This window comes from Tachypleus tridentatus, chromosome 7, assembly GCF_004210375.1.
Source record: "Tachypleus tridentatus isolate NWPU-2018 chromosome 7, ASM421037v1, whole genome shotgun sequence".
Lineage (NCBI taxonomy): Eukaryota > Metazoa > Arthropoda > Merostomata > Xiphosura > Limulidae > Tachypleus > Tachypleus tridentatus.
This window is the reverse complement of record NC_134831.1, coordinates 126,908,710-126,920,525: the sequence shown is the minus strand read 5'-3', so window position 1 is coordinate 126,920,525 and position 11,816 is coordinate 126,908,710. Positions and strand designations below refer to the sequence as shown.

The following is an 11,816-nucleotide window of genomic DNA, read 5'->3' as shown; positions in this document are numbered from 1 at the left end:
AAGGTTTGGCGAACTCGGGAAATAAATTCACCCGAACGTTCTTAAAAATAGCTCTAGAACTGATTCTTCAAGCTTTCTATTATATAAACTGTAGCAGCCTCTGATACTGAAAAATACAGCGATAACTCCAGCTTAATTCGATACTTTAAGTATTCTAATACATGAACTATAGCGGCATTTGTCGTTGAAAGACATAATTATACCTCTAATGTATACGATATATAAACAAGAACTAAAAATAACAATGTCAAATTTTAACTAAGATATCATCTCTAAGACCTAAAAAGGGTCAACTGAAATGGTTCCAATACATGTATTTATGTGTGATGAAATGTAATTTGTAAATAACGCAATATTACATATCAAAGGACGTAACAAAGATGTATTCTAACAAAATGTTTATTCGAAAATTAAAAATTACAGAATGATATTCCGATGCAACACATACGACATTGTTTGCATAGTACCAATTTATTCTCTTTTATTAAAACAAATGCAATATTTAAAAAATATCTATTTTACTTGAAGTATAGGAGACAAGTTTTCATCAAGTATCTGATTTAGTGATAATAAAGACTATGTAATTCTTTCTAGTCACATACTTCCTTCTCGAAGAGATGAGTCAAAAATTGAAAGCTGGGGAGTTGAACGTAAATGTTTATAAATCTTTCTTATTTTCGTTTTCCATTAATTAATTAAGAATTTCAATCTTGTTACTTCAAACCACTAATAATTTACATATCAATCAAAACCAGCCAATAAAACACAACTGTTTTCATAAAGACGTCAGTCATCTAGGCTGGAACGAAAATGTGAAATATTGAGAAAATACTATTGCACCTTCCTACGTCTTCTTGGTAGTTTGATTTTAGATACGTGTGTATTGTTATTTTCAATAAATGTTTAAGCATAAGGATATTTATTCTAGTGCTTTTCTGTAATATATATATATATATATGTTTAGTTATGAAATCAGGAGATAAAAATTCACATTTTAAATTTTAGATATTAGACACATTTCCAACATTGTGACTTCTCTTAAAACTGTTCCATCAGCTTTAAAGTTTACTTTGCACTTCTGAGCCATTTCACACCAGTCTGCCCAAAAATCATCTAACTTTTCTGATGGTATTCGTTTCATGATGGCTTCAGGCATAATGGATTCACAAAATTCTATAAAATAAAAAAATAATAAATGTGAAATATCATTTAATAATATATTTTTTACCAAATTTAATGTTTATGAGAGGCAAACAATCTATTTTCGTACAATATATAAGACAGGGAATTTCAAAACAATATGAAGTTGATAACTATAAAAAAATAATTTATCAAAAACCAAAAAACTTTAACTTACGTAACTGTAAACATATGAACATCAAGTATTTTAATTTTATAGCAAACATGTCAACATTAAGTAGTTTAACCTAATGGTAAATATGTCAGCATCAAGTAGTTTAACCTAATGGCAAATATATAAGTAACAGGTATTTAAACTTAATGGTGAATATATTAATAAATTTTTCTGCACACTTGTGATTTTTCAAGAACAATATGAAGTGTACACTAGACACAACAGCGGTGTGAAATATCTGAGGGCTGAAAAATAAAGTCTGAAAATATAATACACCAAACAGTCGCAACGATGGTTCACGTGCTCATTTGCTTATAAGAATATTGGAAATTCTTTTAACAGAAGATTGTATTCTTTCTGATATGAGCGGGAAGAACGTCTTGTTTCACAAGGAAGTATTTTATAGAAGAGCTGGGATATATATATTGTGACAACATATTTCACTACAAAGTAAATGCTTCGTCTTAATACAAATACATTCAAAAGTGGTAATACAATATGTAATATCAGTGTTCGCTAAATGTATTCACATCACTATTCTACTTTATCACTAATTCTCTTACGTTTAACAACATTTACCACTATTTTCCATTCCAGTGAAACTTGTAAGAGTGTCCTTGTGTTTGTAGCGTTTTCTATATGTAATGACAAAAAACTATTTGAAATGAAATGAACTAGAGTACGTCTCAAAATTTACATTGTTACGTATTTCTGTGTGTTTTGTTTTCTGGAATCAATGTTCTTATTTGAAATAAATTATACTGGTTAGGTTAGACTAAATCACAACTTAAGTGCCCTTGCTGTTATTAGTATCTCAAGCGATAGGTGATTCATGATTTGTTAATTATACTTACGTATGTATTGGCTTTTCGAACTGAATACTTGAGTTTGGGGCGTTAGGGCAAAGAAGTCAGTATCAAACCCACACTCATCTGCTAGCTTCTTAGTTGTACCATAAGGGTCGCTGCAGTCATAAGCTACCCAAAAGAAGTTTTCTACATTCTAAAAAAATTAAATCTACTCTTATGGAAATAATTTAACTCATCAACACATTCTTTAGCTGACAGCACATTAATGTATTTTCATCATCTAAATGAAGATTTTATAGTCGTCTGTTTTATTACTTAACCTACAAAACGTATAAAAGACATAAAATATTGTTTAACTAATACAGCGTCAGGAAGAAATTATTATTATGATTATTTAACTAAAACATACAAACAAAATTGTTTTTATTATTTTAATAAAGGTTTTAACGTGCTTTTATAATTTATCTGATATTGTATATGAATGGTAGATGTTTTTATTATTTATATGTAACAAAATTTTTACTTTTTCTTGTTTTTGGACAGAAATTGTTATTTTCCAATTGCTTATGCCTAAAGTAAATGGAAAAAAAACAAACCTATTTTTCTCTTCGGTCTTTACTTTTGTGACCTTAGCTCCGTGTAACCACGCCGACTGATACATGAAAGTGATTTACATTACAGTCGCAAATCTCGAAAAACTACGCACATCTAAACATTTTTGTATAACTTTAGTATAAATACATGTAAATCAGTTGTTTCTTTCAGACCTTTTGTGAATGAAAATGTGCAAATTTGCCCGTTTTTCATAGAAAATAGGTTAATTTCTAAATTTCATTATCAAGGTCACAAAAGCAAAGTTTTAAACACCTGTCTTTATTAAATACAATACTCTAAAAATATTACAATGTGTTAATTAGACGCACTACCTCATTTCTTAATTATAGTGTAGTTAATTGGATAAAATTCTCTACTTCTTCAATTGCAGAAAGGTAATACGTTGTTTATTTCCATGCGAAACTACTCGAGAAATATTTTGCGTCAGCTGTTCCTAATTTTAAAATTACAAGAAACAAAAACCATTTTTAAATGTAGAATGCTGTAGTGATGACAATGTTAAAGAAAAATACATATTTGCTTTAATGTTACTGCACTTTTACGTTATATACTCCTGAGTGTTGATATGTAGCTTCTTTACTTTAATATCACGGTCATGTTAGGACAAACATCAACATTGTGTCGCTGAGAGCCGAGGAATTACGTACCAGGAAAACAATGTTGAGTTATAATATTAACTGATGTGTGTTCTCTTGTAGCAAAACCACATCGAAATATCTGCTAAGTCGACCGAAGGGAATCGAACCTCTGATATTACAGACTCGCTCCGAAGTCGGTCGCAGTAATCATCGATTAGAATAGTTCACGAAGTAGTGGTAAGTTGTGTGTTGACTAGACTTAATTAATTGGAATAATAAAATTCCAAGTAAAATATATTGTTCACCTGTGACCATTATATGTGTATATATATAGAGAGAGAAGAAAAATTAATACTGATAGGGACAAACAAATTAAATTAAACAAAATCGATAGGAAGAACTGCATTAAACATCAAATCCAAACAACTGACTAATATAACTTAATACACTAAAGCTATTTACTGCATTTATTGTAAAATACGTCAGAATAATGTTTTATTCAATATTTGTTTAGCATATTGCTTTATTTTTCTGTTATGAGGACGATCGTTCAGACAGGCAAATCTTAACTTTGGAACAGATTTGTAGTTATCTGGTCTCACCTGTATGTACTCTATCCACTGTGGCAGTTTTGACATATCTTTTAAACTGCTTAACAATTCTTCTGTACATACACCCAGAGCAAGAAAATAACCACCTGGTTTCAATTAACAGTGAAGGACCTTTAAAAGTTTTGAGGTATCTTTGACACAGTGAATAGAAAAGAGCGAGAATATCTTGTGAAATGTCCCCTCCCATTCTGGTGGAATCCTTCAAGAAAATCCAAAACAGCAGTAAAAATATTTCTACACTGGTAAAAACTAATACAAATGAAGATTAAATACAAAAAAGGCCTAGCATTGCCAAGTTGGTTAAAGCGTCTGACTCGTAATCTGAGGGTCGCGGGTTCGAATCCCGGTCGCACCAAACAAGCTCACTCTTTCAGCCGTGTGGACGTTATAATGGTACGGTTAATCCAATTATTCGTTGTTAAAAGAGTAGCCCAAGAGTTGGCGGTGTGTGGTGATGGCTAGTTTCCTTCCCTCTAGCCTTACACGACTAAATTAGGGACGGCTAGCACAGATAGACCTCGTGTAGCTTTGCGCGATATTGAGAAACAAACAAATAGAAAGAAGTCCAGGAAATAGGTAGTTTATATGTATGAAAACATAATTTTCAATCATAAAGTGAGCACCAAAGGATGACTATGTAACATATGTTGTACGTGCAACAAATTCACCACTAAAGAAACTAGAGATTTTTAGTCTTGATCCACGTAAGTAAAATGCTTTGATCAGAAGTTATTGGTAGTCGTGCCTAAATAGTATATTATTTTTTTCTAAATTCACCTGTACTCTTTTCAATTATCGTTTTATTTGTCACATTAGCTATCTACTGTGTCCACCACGTGGAATCCAATACCAGATTCTAGTACTGTAAGACCATAAATTTATCACTGCCCCACTGAGGGACTTATTTTTGTGTATAATTAATATATGTTTTATAGTTGCGATATTTTTCTGAAACAAAACCTTTTACATAATATTCTTTATGTGCATAAATGTGCTAAATAACTATTTAAAAAAGGAAAGCTTGGGCATTATACACATTAAGAATTCATGTAATATTTATTAATGTTTTAATCTGTTTAGCTTAATTAATCCCAATGGAAATAATTTCAAACTCAGAGCCAACTTATAAACAAGTTACATCATTCATAACGATATATAAAGTTAAAGATCGGCGACGCTTGGTCTGTAGTTCGACAGTCCATGTGATGTTACAACACAGTGAATATAATAATAATCTTAACAGATATTTCTTCTGGCTATACACGAGTGTTTAATAAAAAGTACACAGCAGATTTCTACTATTCACCTCATGTGCCGCAAAACATATTAACTAGTTATGTTGATCACCACCAGAAGGTTACGTATGGCCAGGTGGTTAGGGCGCTAGACTCGTAATCTAAGGGTTGTGGGTTCGATTTCCTGTCACATCAAACATGCTCGCCCTTTCAGCCATGGAGTCTTTTTAATGTGGCAGTCTATCCCACTATTCGTTGGTAAAAGAGTAGCCCAAGTGTTGGCGGTGGGTGATGATGACTAGCTGCCTTTTTTCTAGTCTTACACTGCTGGCATAAGGATTGCTAGTGCAGATAACCCTCGTGCAGCTCTGCGCAAAATTAAAAAACAAACAAACAATACCAGAGTTCATCGGGTCGTCTTGGCATGCAACACAGAACGGTACAGAAGTCATTACATTCCATAACAACTGTTGTCTTATAAATGACTGATATAATAAGGTTTCTACCGAAATATTTTGTGCTGCATGTCCATCAGCCGAATGAGCTCTGGTATTGATCGAAAGGATTCATCGGCACCAGCGATGACGCCTACGGGATTTATGGTCAAAGATACTATTATCTTTTACTAGAAACCCACATAAAACTAATACAGAAGGCTTTGTTTTAAATTATTGTTTTTATAATTTAAAGATGTCGTTTTGTTGTATTTCATTTTAGCTCAAAGATGTCATATAATTGAAAATTGTTTTCTTTGTTTGTTTGGAATTAAGCACAAAGCTATACAATGGACGATTTATATAGTTTATACAATGCTCTGTCCATCACAAGTATCGAAACTCGGTTTCTGGTGGTGTGAGTACATAGGCATACTGCTGTGCCACAAGGGAGCAAAATTTCTTATGAATTGTGACACTCTTGATGGTTAACCTCTAAGTTCAATAAACTGTATTTTTTGTGACATTCTGGATGATTAAGCCCTAAACAAAATTAACTGTATTAATTGTGACATTCTGGATGGTTAACCCCTAATTGCAATTAACTGTATTAATTGTGACATTTTGGATGGTTAACCCCTATGTTCAATTATCTGTATTAATTGTGACATTCTGGATGGTTAACCCCTAAGTTTAATTAACTGTATTAATTGTGACATTCTGGTTTAACTGTAATGTGGTTTAACTCAAAACAGTAATCCCACAAATTTCATATTTCGCTCTGTTTCACGCAAGAAGTATAAATTCCTAGAAACTGCAATTAGCAACAGGAGGAAGAAGTGAAATATTTTAAGAATGTTATAATTCAAATTTCAAAATTCCCTCAATCATGTTAATACTGATACATAGTAAAACGAACAGGTTTAATCTCTGTAATATTTTTGTTTTTGTTGTTTTCTAACACAAGATTAAACACAAAAAGAATTTCTTCCAAATATTCAGTTTTCTTCAATCGATTTTTTTTTCAGATAATAAGCATACCCGTCTTATAAACTTCTAAATTCTAAACAGCAATTGCAAGGGCGTCTGGAAAGTCCCGAATCTTTGCATGAAAAACATGGAAAACAACTATGCTAGGATTATCTATTTTATCTTGTTGCACTGTAGTTTAAGTTTGTTTTGTTTTTAATTTCGCGCAAAGCTACTCGAAGGCTATCTGCGCTAGCCGTCCCTAATTTAGCAGTATAAGACTACAGGGAAGTCAACAAGTAATCTCCACCCACAGCCATCTCTTGGGCTACTCTTTTAACAATGAATAGTGGGATTGATCGTCACATTATAACGCTCCCACTGCTGAAAGGTCGAGCATGTTTGGTGTGACAGGGATTCGAACCGCGACCCTCCAATTACGAGTCGAGTGCATTACCCACCTGGCCATGTCAGGCCGTTTTTTAAGCATAAACTCTATTATTATCCTAGATGCGAGACGCAGAGCTTTCTAGCTTTCAAAATATGGTCATAATATCAAAAAAATTGTAAAAATTTCTAAATTAATCGTTTAACTACAAATTAAAATTTAATTGTACAATCAAGTTCCCGAATATCAAAGTGAAACATTCGAATACAATTTAATTGTTTTTGATTTCGTGCACAGGTGCTCGTGGATTTGTTTTTTGTTGAATTTCGCACAAAGCTACTCGAGGGCTATCTGTGCTAGCCGTCCCTAATTTAGCAGTATAAGACTAGAGGGAAGGCAGTTAGTCATCACCGCCAACGGCCAAATCTTGGGCTACTATTTTACTAACAGGTTAAATCTATATAATATTTTTGTTACTGTTGTTTTCTTATATAAGATTTAATACAAAAAGAATTTTAAAACCAATTTGAGCGTACAAAGGTGTTGTAAGAGTTGCGAAATTTCTTCCACAGATTCAGTTTTGTTCAATCGATATTTTTTTCAGATTACAAGCATAACTGTCTTATAAACTTCTAAATTTTAAACAGCAATTGCAAGGACGTTTGGAAAGTCTCGAATCTTTGCATGAAAATAATGAAAATCATCTTTGCTAGGATTATCTATTTTAACTTTTTGCACTGTAATTTAAGTTTGTTTTGTTTTGAATATCGCGCAAAGCAATGCAAGGGCTATCTGCGCTAGCCGTCCCTAATTTAGCTGTGTAAGACTAGAAGAAAAGCAGTTAATCAACACCATCGGCTGTCAAATCTTTCGCTACTATTTTACTAACGAATAGTGGGATTGACTGTCACATTATAACGCTCTCACTGCTGAAAAGTCGACCAGGTTTGCGGTGACGAGGATTCAAACTCGTGACCCTTACGTTACGATTTGGGTGCCCTAACCACCTGACTATGTTGGTCCGAGCATGATGATTTTTAAAATGATGATACTTGAACAGCTAGGTAAAAAATAGTTTAGTTATTATTATAAGTAGACGATTACCCGTGGCGCTGGTGCATTAGATCCGCGTGTGACGTATTCATGACGTCATATCTGCACCCTTAGGATGGAGAAAAATAAAATTATCCGTGACGGGAAACGTAGTCGAAATAGAAACATCGTGACTTCTGTTGCACGCGTGCATGCGAACAGGATAAAAATTTCGCGAAGTTGGGGTTGCACGTCACGTAATAAAAAAGTTTTTTTCAATATCATATAAGCAAGAGTTCCATTATTGTATTATGATGATGTATTATTATAATAACATTACCTTTCCATTAAATTTATTTCTCGGTATTCAATCTTTTCATGGTTGAATGTCTTCTTGGCGTATTCAACAAACACTGGTTGGATGTCAACATCGATAAGTTTCTTCAAATTGACACATTGTGGTAGCAATATATCTCGAGTTATTGTTCCTGGACCACAACCGAAATCTAAGATATTCCCTTCATTTGACCAAGTCATTCATGTTTTATGAAAAGGCAGTTTGGAATTAATCTAGTCCAAATTCATTGATTGCCTCCTGGATATATACTGATCTACTAATGGATTCATTCTAAAATATATTTCATTTAGTTAATTTGCGTGCTATTATTCTAGTCTTATAATAAACAAAATAAGAAATTAGAAAACCAACAACAATCTAAACTATAAAATAAATCTATTATCACAAACACATAATTGAACGTGAAGACATAATATAGATATGGATTATTTTCAAATAATAAAAGTATTAAAAGCAAGTTAAACTGACTTCTTCCTCTCAGATTCCTGTTAGATTATTGAATAAATAATTGAAACAAATTAGATCTGCGTTTGTGTTTTTTTTTTCATAGAAAAGCTACATCGGACTATCTGCTCAATTCACCCACGGGAATCGAACCGCTGATTTTAGCGTTGTAAATCCAGAGACATACCGCTGTACTAGATGGGGGTGGACTAAATTAAATCTACTTTATAGGGTAAACACTTAAAACGTTTATGTTTCATACAGATATCTTTATTTAGCTCTTCTAACTAACATGATTTCTAAAAGATTATTATAAAATACAACATTATAAGGGCTTGTCCAGTGGAGATACTGTAAGAAATTTGGTTTTAAAATCGTTGTGATATGAAGGCTAAAATAGTTTCTTTGTTTGTTTATTTGCTGACTTCTCTCCAATACTACTAAATTAGGTAAGACCTGCGCACATTGCCCTCATATGACTTTGAGTGAAATTGAAAACAAAAACACTACTCTCCATAACGTAATATTCAAATACTCAGTAATAGGTAATAACAGGGTTTTTCTCGTTGAAATATAAAAGTCAATCTCAGTTTCAGTTAGTTTGTTTATCCTACTTTAAAGTATAAGCTTTGCGGTAAGTGTTCAGAGCTTTGTTCGTTTGTTGTAAACTATAAACTTTCTGATATATGTTTGTGTCTTTGTTTCTTGTATTGTAAAGTCGAGCTTTCTGATAAGTGTTGAGACCTTTGTGTAACAAACTTTTAGAAATGTCTTGATATTTTAAAAAACTAGTTTCGAAATATCTGTGTTTACCTCTTCAGTTTCATGTCGTATGTTGGTAAGAAAACAATACTTGTACTCAACATATAAACCTCAACGTAGTCCCAGAACTTTGACTTTATTTAAGGTCGCAGAAGGTCTCAAAGCTGTTTAGCTTAAAGTGATCTTTTGGAAAACGGTGAAATTAAACAAGTTTCTGATTAAGACAATTTTAACAATTCAGTTTTTATGGTTACTGGATTAATAAAAAAATAAGTTATTCTTGGTTCCCGATCAGTTTGATGACAGAATATTTCATACAAAAAAAGCATTGTCAACCTTTTTATAATTAATGTGTTAATGTGAATGTTATAAATCAAGACTTTCATTGCTTTATGACAGCAAGTTGCAGTGAAATACTGTGAAATGTGGAATTATTTGAAAATATAGAATGATTTTAGTATCATATTGAAGTATTGCTTCATGGCATATTTTATGGACTCTCAGAAGATATGAAAATATACTAGGTGCTCTAACCTGGTTTTGGTTGTATAAAAAGATCCGAACAGAACTTAAAGAATGTGTCGGTTTAAGGCCAAAAGAGAGAACGGAATTATGCTTTGTCTGGTTAATTGGTGGCTTAATGAACTATTTACCCTCCTGGTGTCACTACAAAAACTGGTATATATGGAGAGACAAGACACGCTTTATCCTTTTAATACATTGGATAGGGTAGTTTTCTCTGATTTCAGTTCCTTGACAATTATAATATTAACAATTATGTTATTAGTTAAGAGTTGTTGGTTTGTGTGCTTTTGTTATAGCAAAACCAGATCGAGCTATCTGCTGAGCCCACCGAAAAGAATCGAACCTCTCCTTTTAGCGCTGTAACTCCGACGACTTACCGTTGTACTTGCAAAGGGCAATTGTGAGAGACACAAACTCTTTCTTAAAATGTATCGCATTTTGAAAATTGCGAATAAAGTTGCTTTAACTATTTTAATAATTTAAAAGGACAATTATCACACACAATATACATTGCAAAGAACAAGTGTCACACACAATACACATTGTAAAGAACAAGTGTCACACACAATACACATTGTAAAGAACAAGTGTCACACACAATACACATTGTAAAGAACAAGTGTCAAACTCAATACACATTGTAAAGGACAAGTGTCACACACAATACACATTGTAAAGAACAAGTATCACACACAATACACATTGTAAAGAACAAGTGTCACACACAATACACATTGTAAAGTTTGCTTTAGTACAAACGACGAAGAAATAAAAATGTTTTACTTTACTTTTCAAACTTCTCAATAATTTCGAAATGGCAGCTTTTAAGAGCAGTGTCGTAAAACTTTTCGTGCCTAATATCTCTAACAACGTTATACAAAGGCTGGAGTAAAATCACATAACTTCAATAAGAAAAAACAAACTTTTTTTCATAACAAATGATATAAACAAATACAGGAACAATTTCTGTGTTTGAGCTTTTATCGAAAATATTTGTTTAAGAGTTTCCAATAGTAAAAGATATGTTTAAAATCAACATAGTTATTGAATATCTAAAAACTAATAGTCATAAAAAATAATCGATTATTGTTCATGCTTCTGTTAAAACCGTGGTTATATGATATGTTTCAAATCAACGTAACGATTTAATACTTGAAGAATTATTGAACTTATGAACCACTAAAGGCACTCAACGTTACAATAGATCTTTGTCCTAAGTTAGAAGTTGCTGTGATATCACTGATGCTATATCAAATATAAAAGACACTATCAAATATGACTCCAGATATAATACTACTCCTACCTTGTACACCTTCTGAGTCTTGAAGAATTTCAGAAGAGTTGTTCACAAACGTGTGAGTTCTTTATGAGAATATATACAAGTTATGGATGTGAAATCTGCCCCTCTTTCTAATTTACTGACGCAGAGCCTATCATGCTGTGATAATAAGATCACGTGATCACATTTCAGCTTTCAACAAGTGCCGTTATAAACTTCATAGCTTCTCAAAGATGCAGTGGGATGTCTATGGACTTTCAACGCTTAAATCTATTACGAATAGAACAAAAAGTGTAAAATAAAAAATTACGAAATATTGAAATTCAAGATGGCTGACCATAAAATAAATGTCATCACCACAAGACATAAGTTATTCTTTTGTAATTATTTACGTAAGCATAGTTCGAAAGCAGTATCTTGTTT

General features: G+C 32.4%; 1 protein-coding gene across 2 annotated transcripts; it reads right to left on the bottom strand.

Annotated features, from left to right (window-relative positions):
• Positions 1-378: 378 nt before the first annotated feature.
• On the bottom strand, positions 379-11,594 carry LOC143256549 (uncharacterized). Of its 2 annotated transcripts, none has more exons than XM_076513910.1 (4): positions 11,418-11,594; positions 3,959-4,166; positions 2,209-2,331; positions 379-1,173 (listed from the first exon to the last, which is right to left on the bottom strand). In XM_076513910.1, the coding sequence occupies exons 2-4, from the start codon at positions 4,152-4,154 to the stop codon at positions 995-997; spliced, it is 498 nt and encodes a 165-aa protein (XP_076370025.1). In that variant the 5' UTR covers positions 4,155-4,166; positions 11,418-11,594; the 3' UTR covers positions 379-994. The 2 variants fall into 2 exon arrangements, with proteins under 2 accessions (XP_076370025.1, XP_076370024.1); XM_076513909.1 differs by lacking the exon at positions 11,418-11,594 and adding an exon at positions 10,492-10,566.
• Positions 11,595-11,816: the final 222 nt, after the last annotated feature.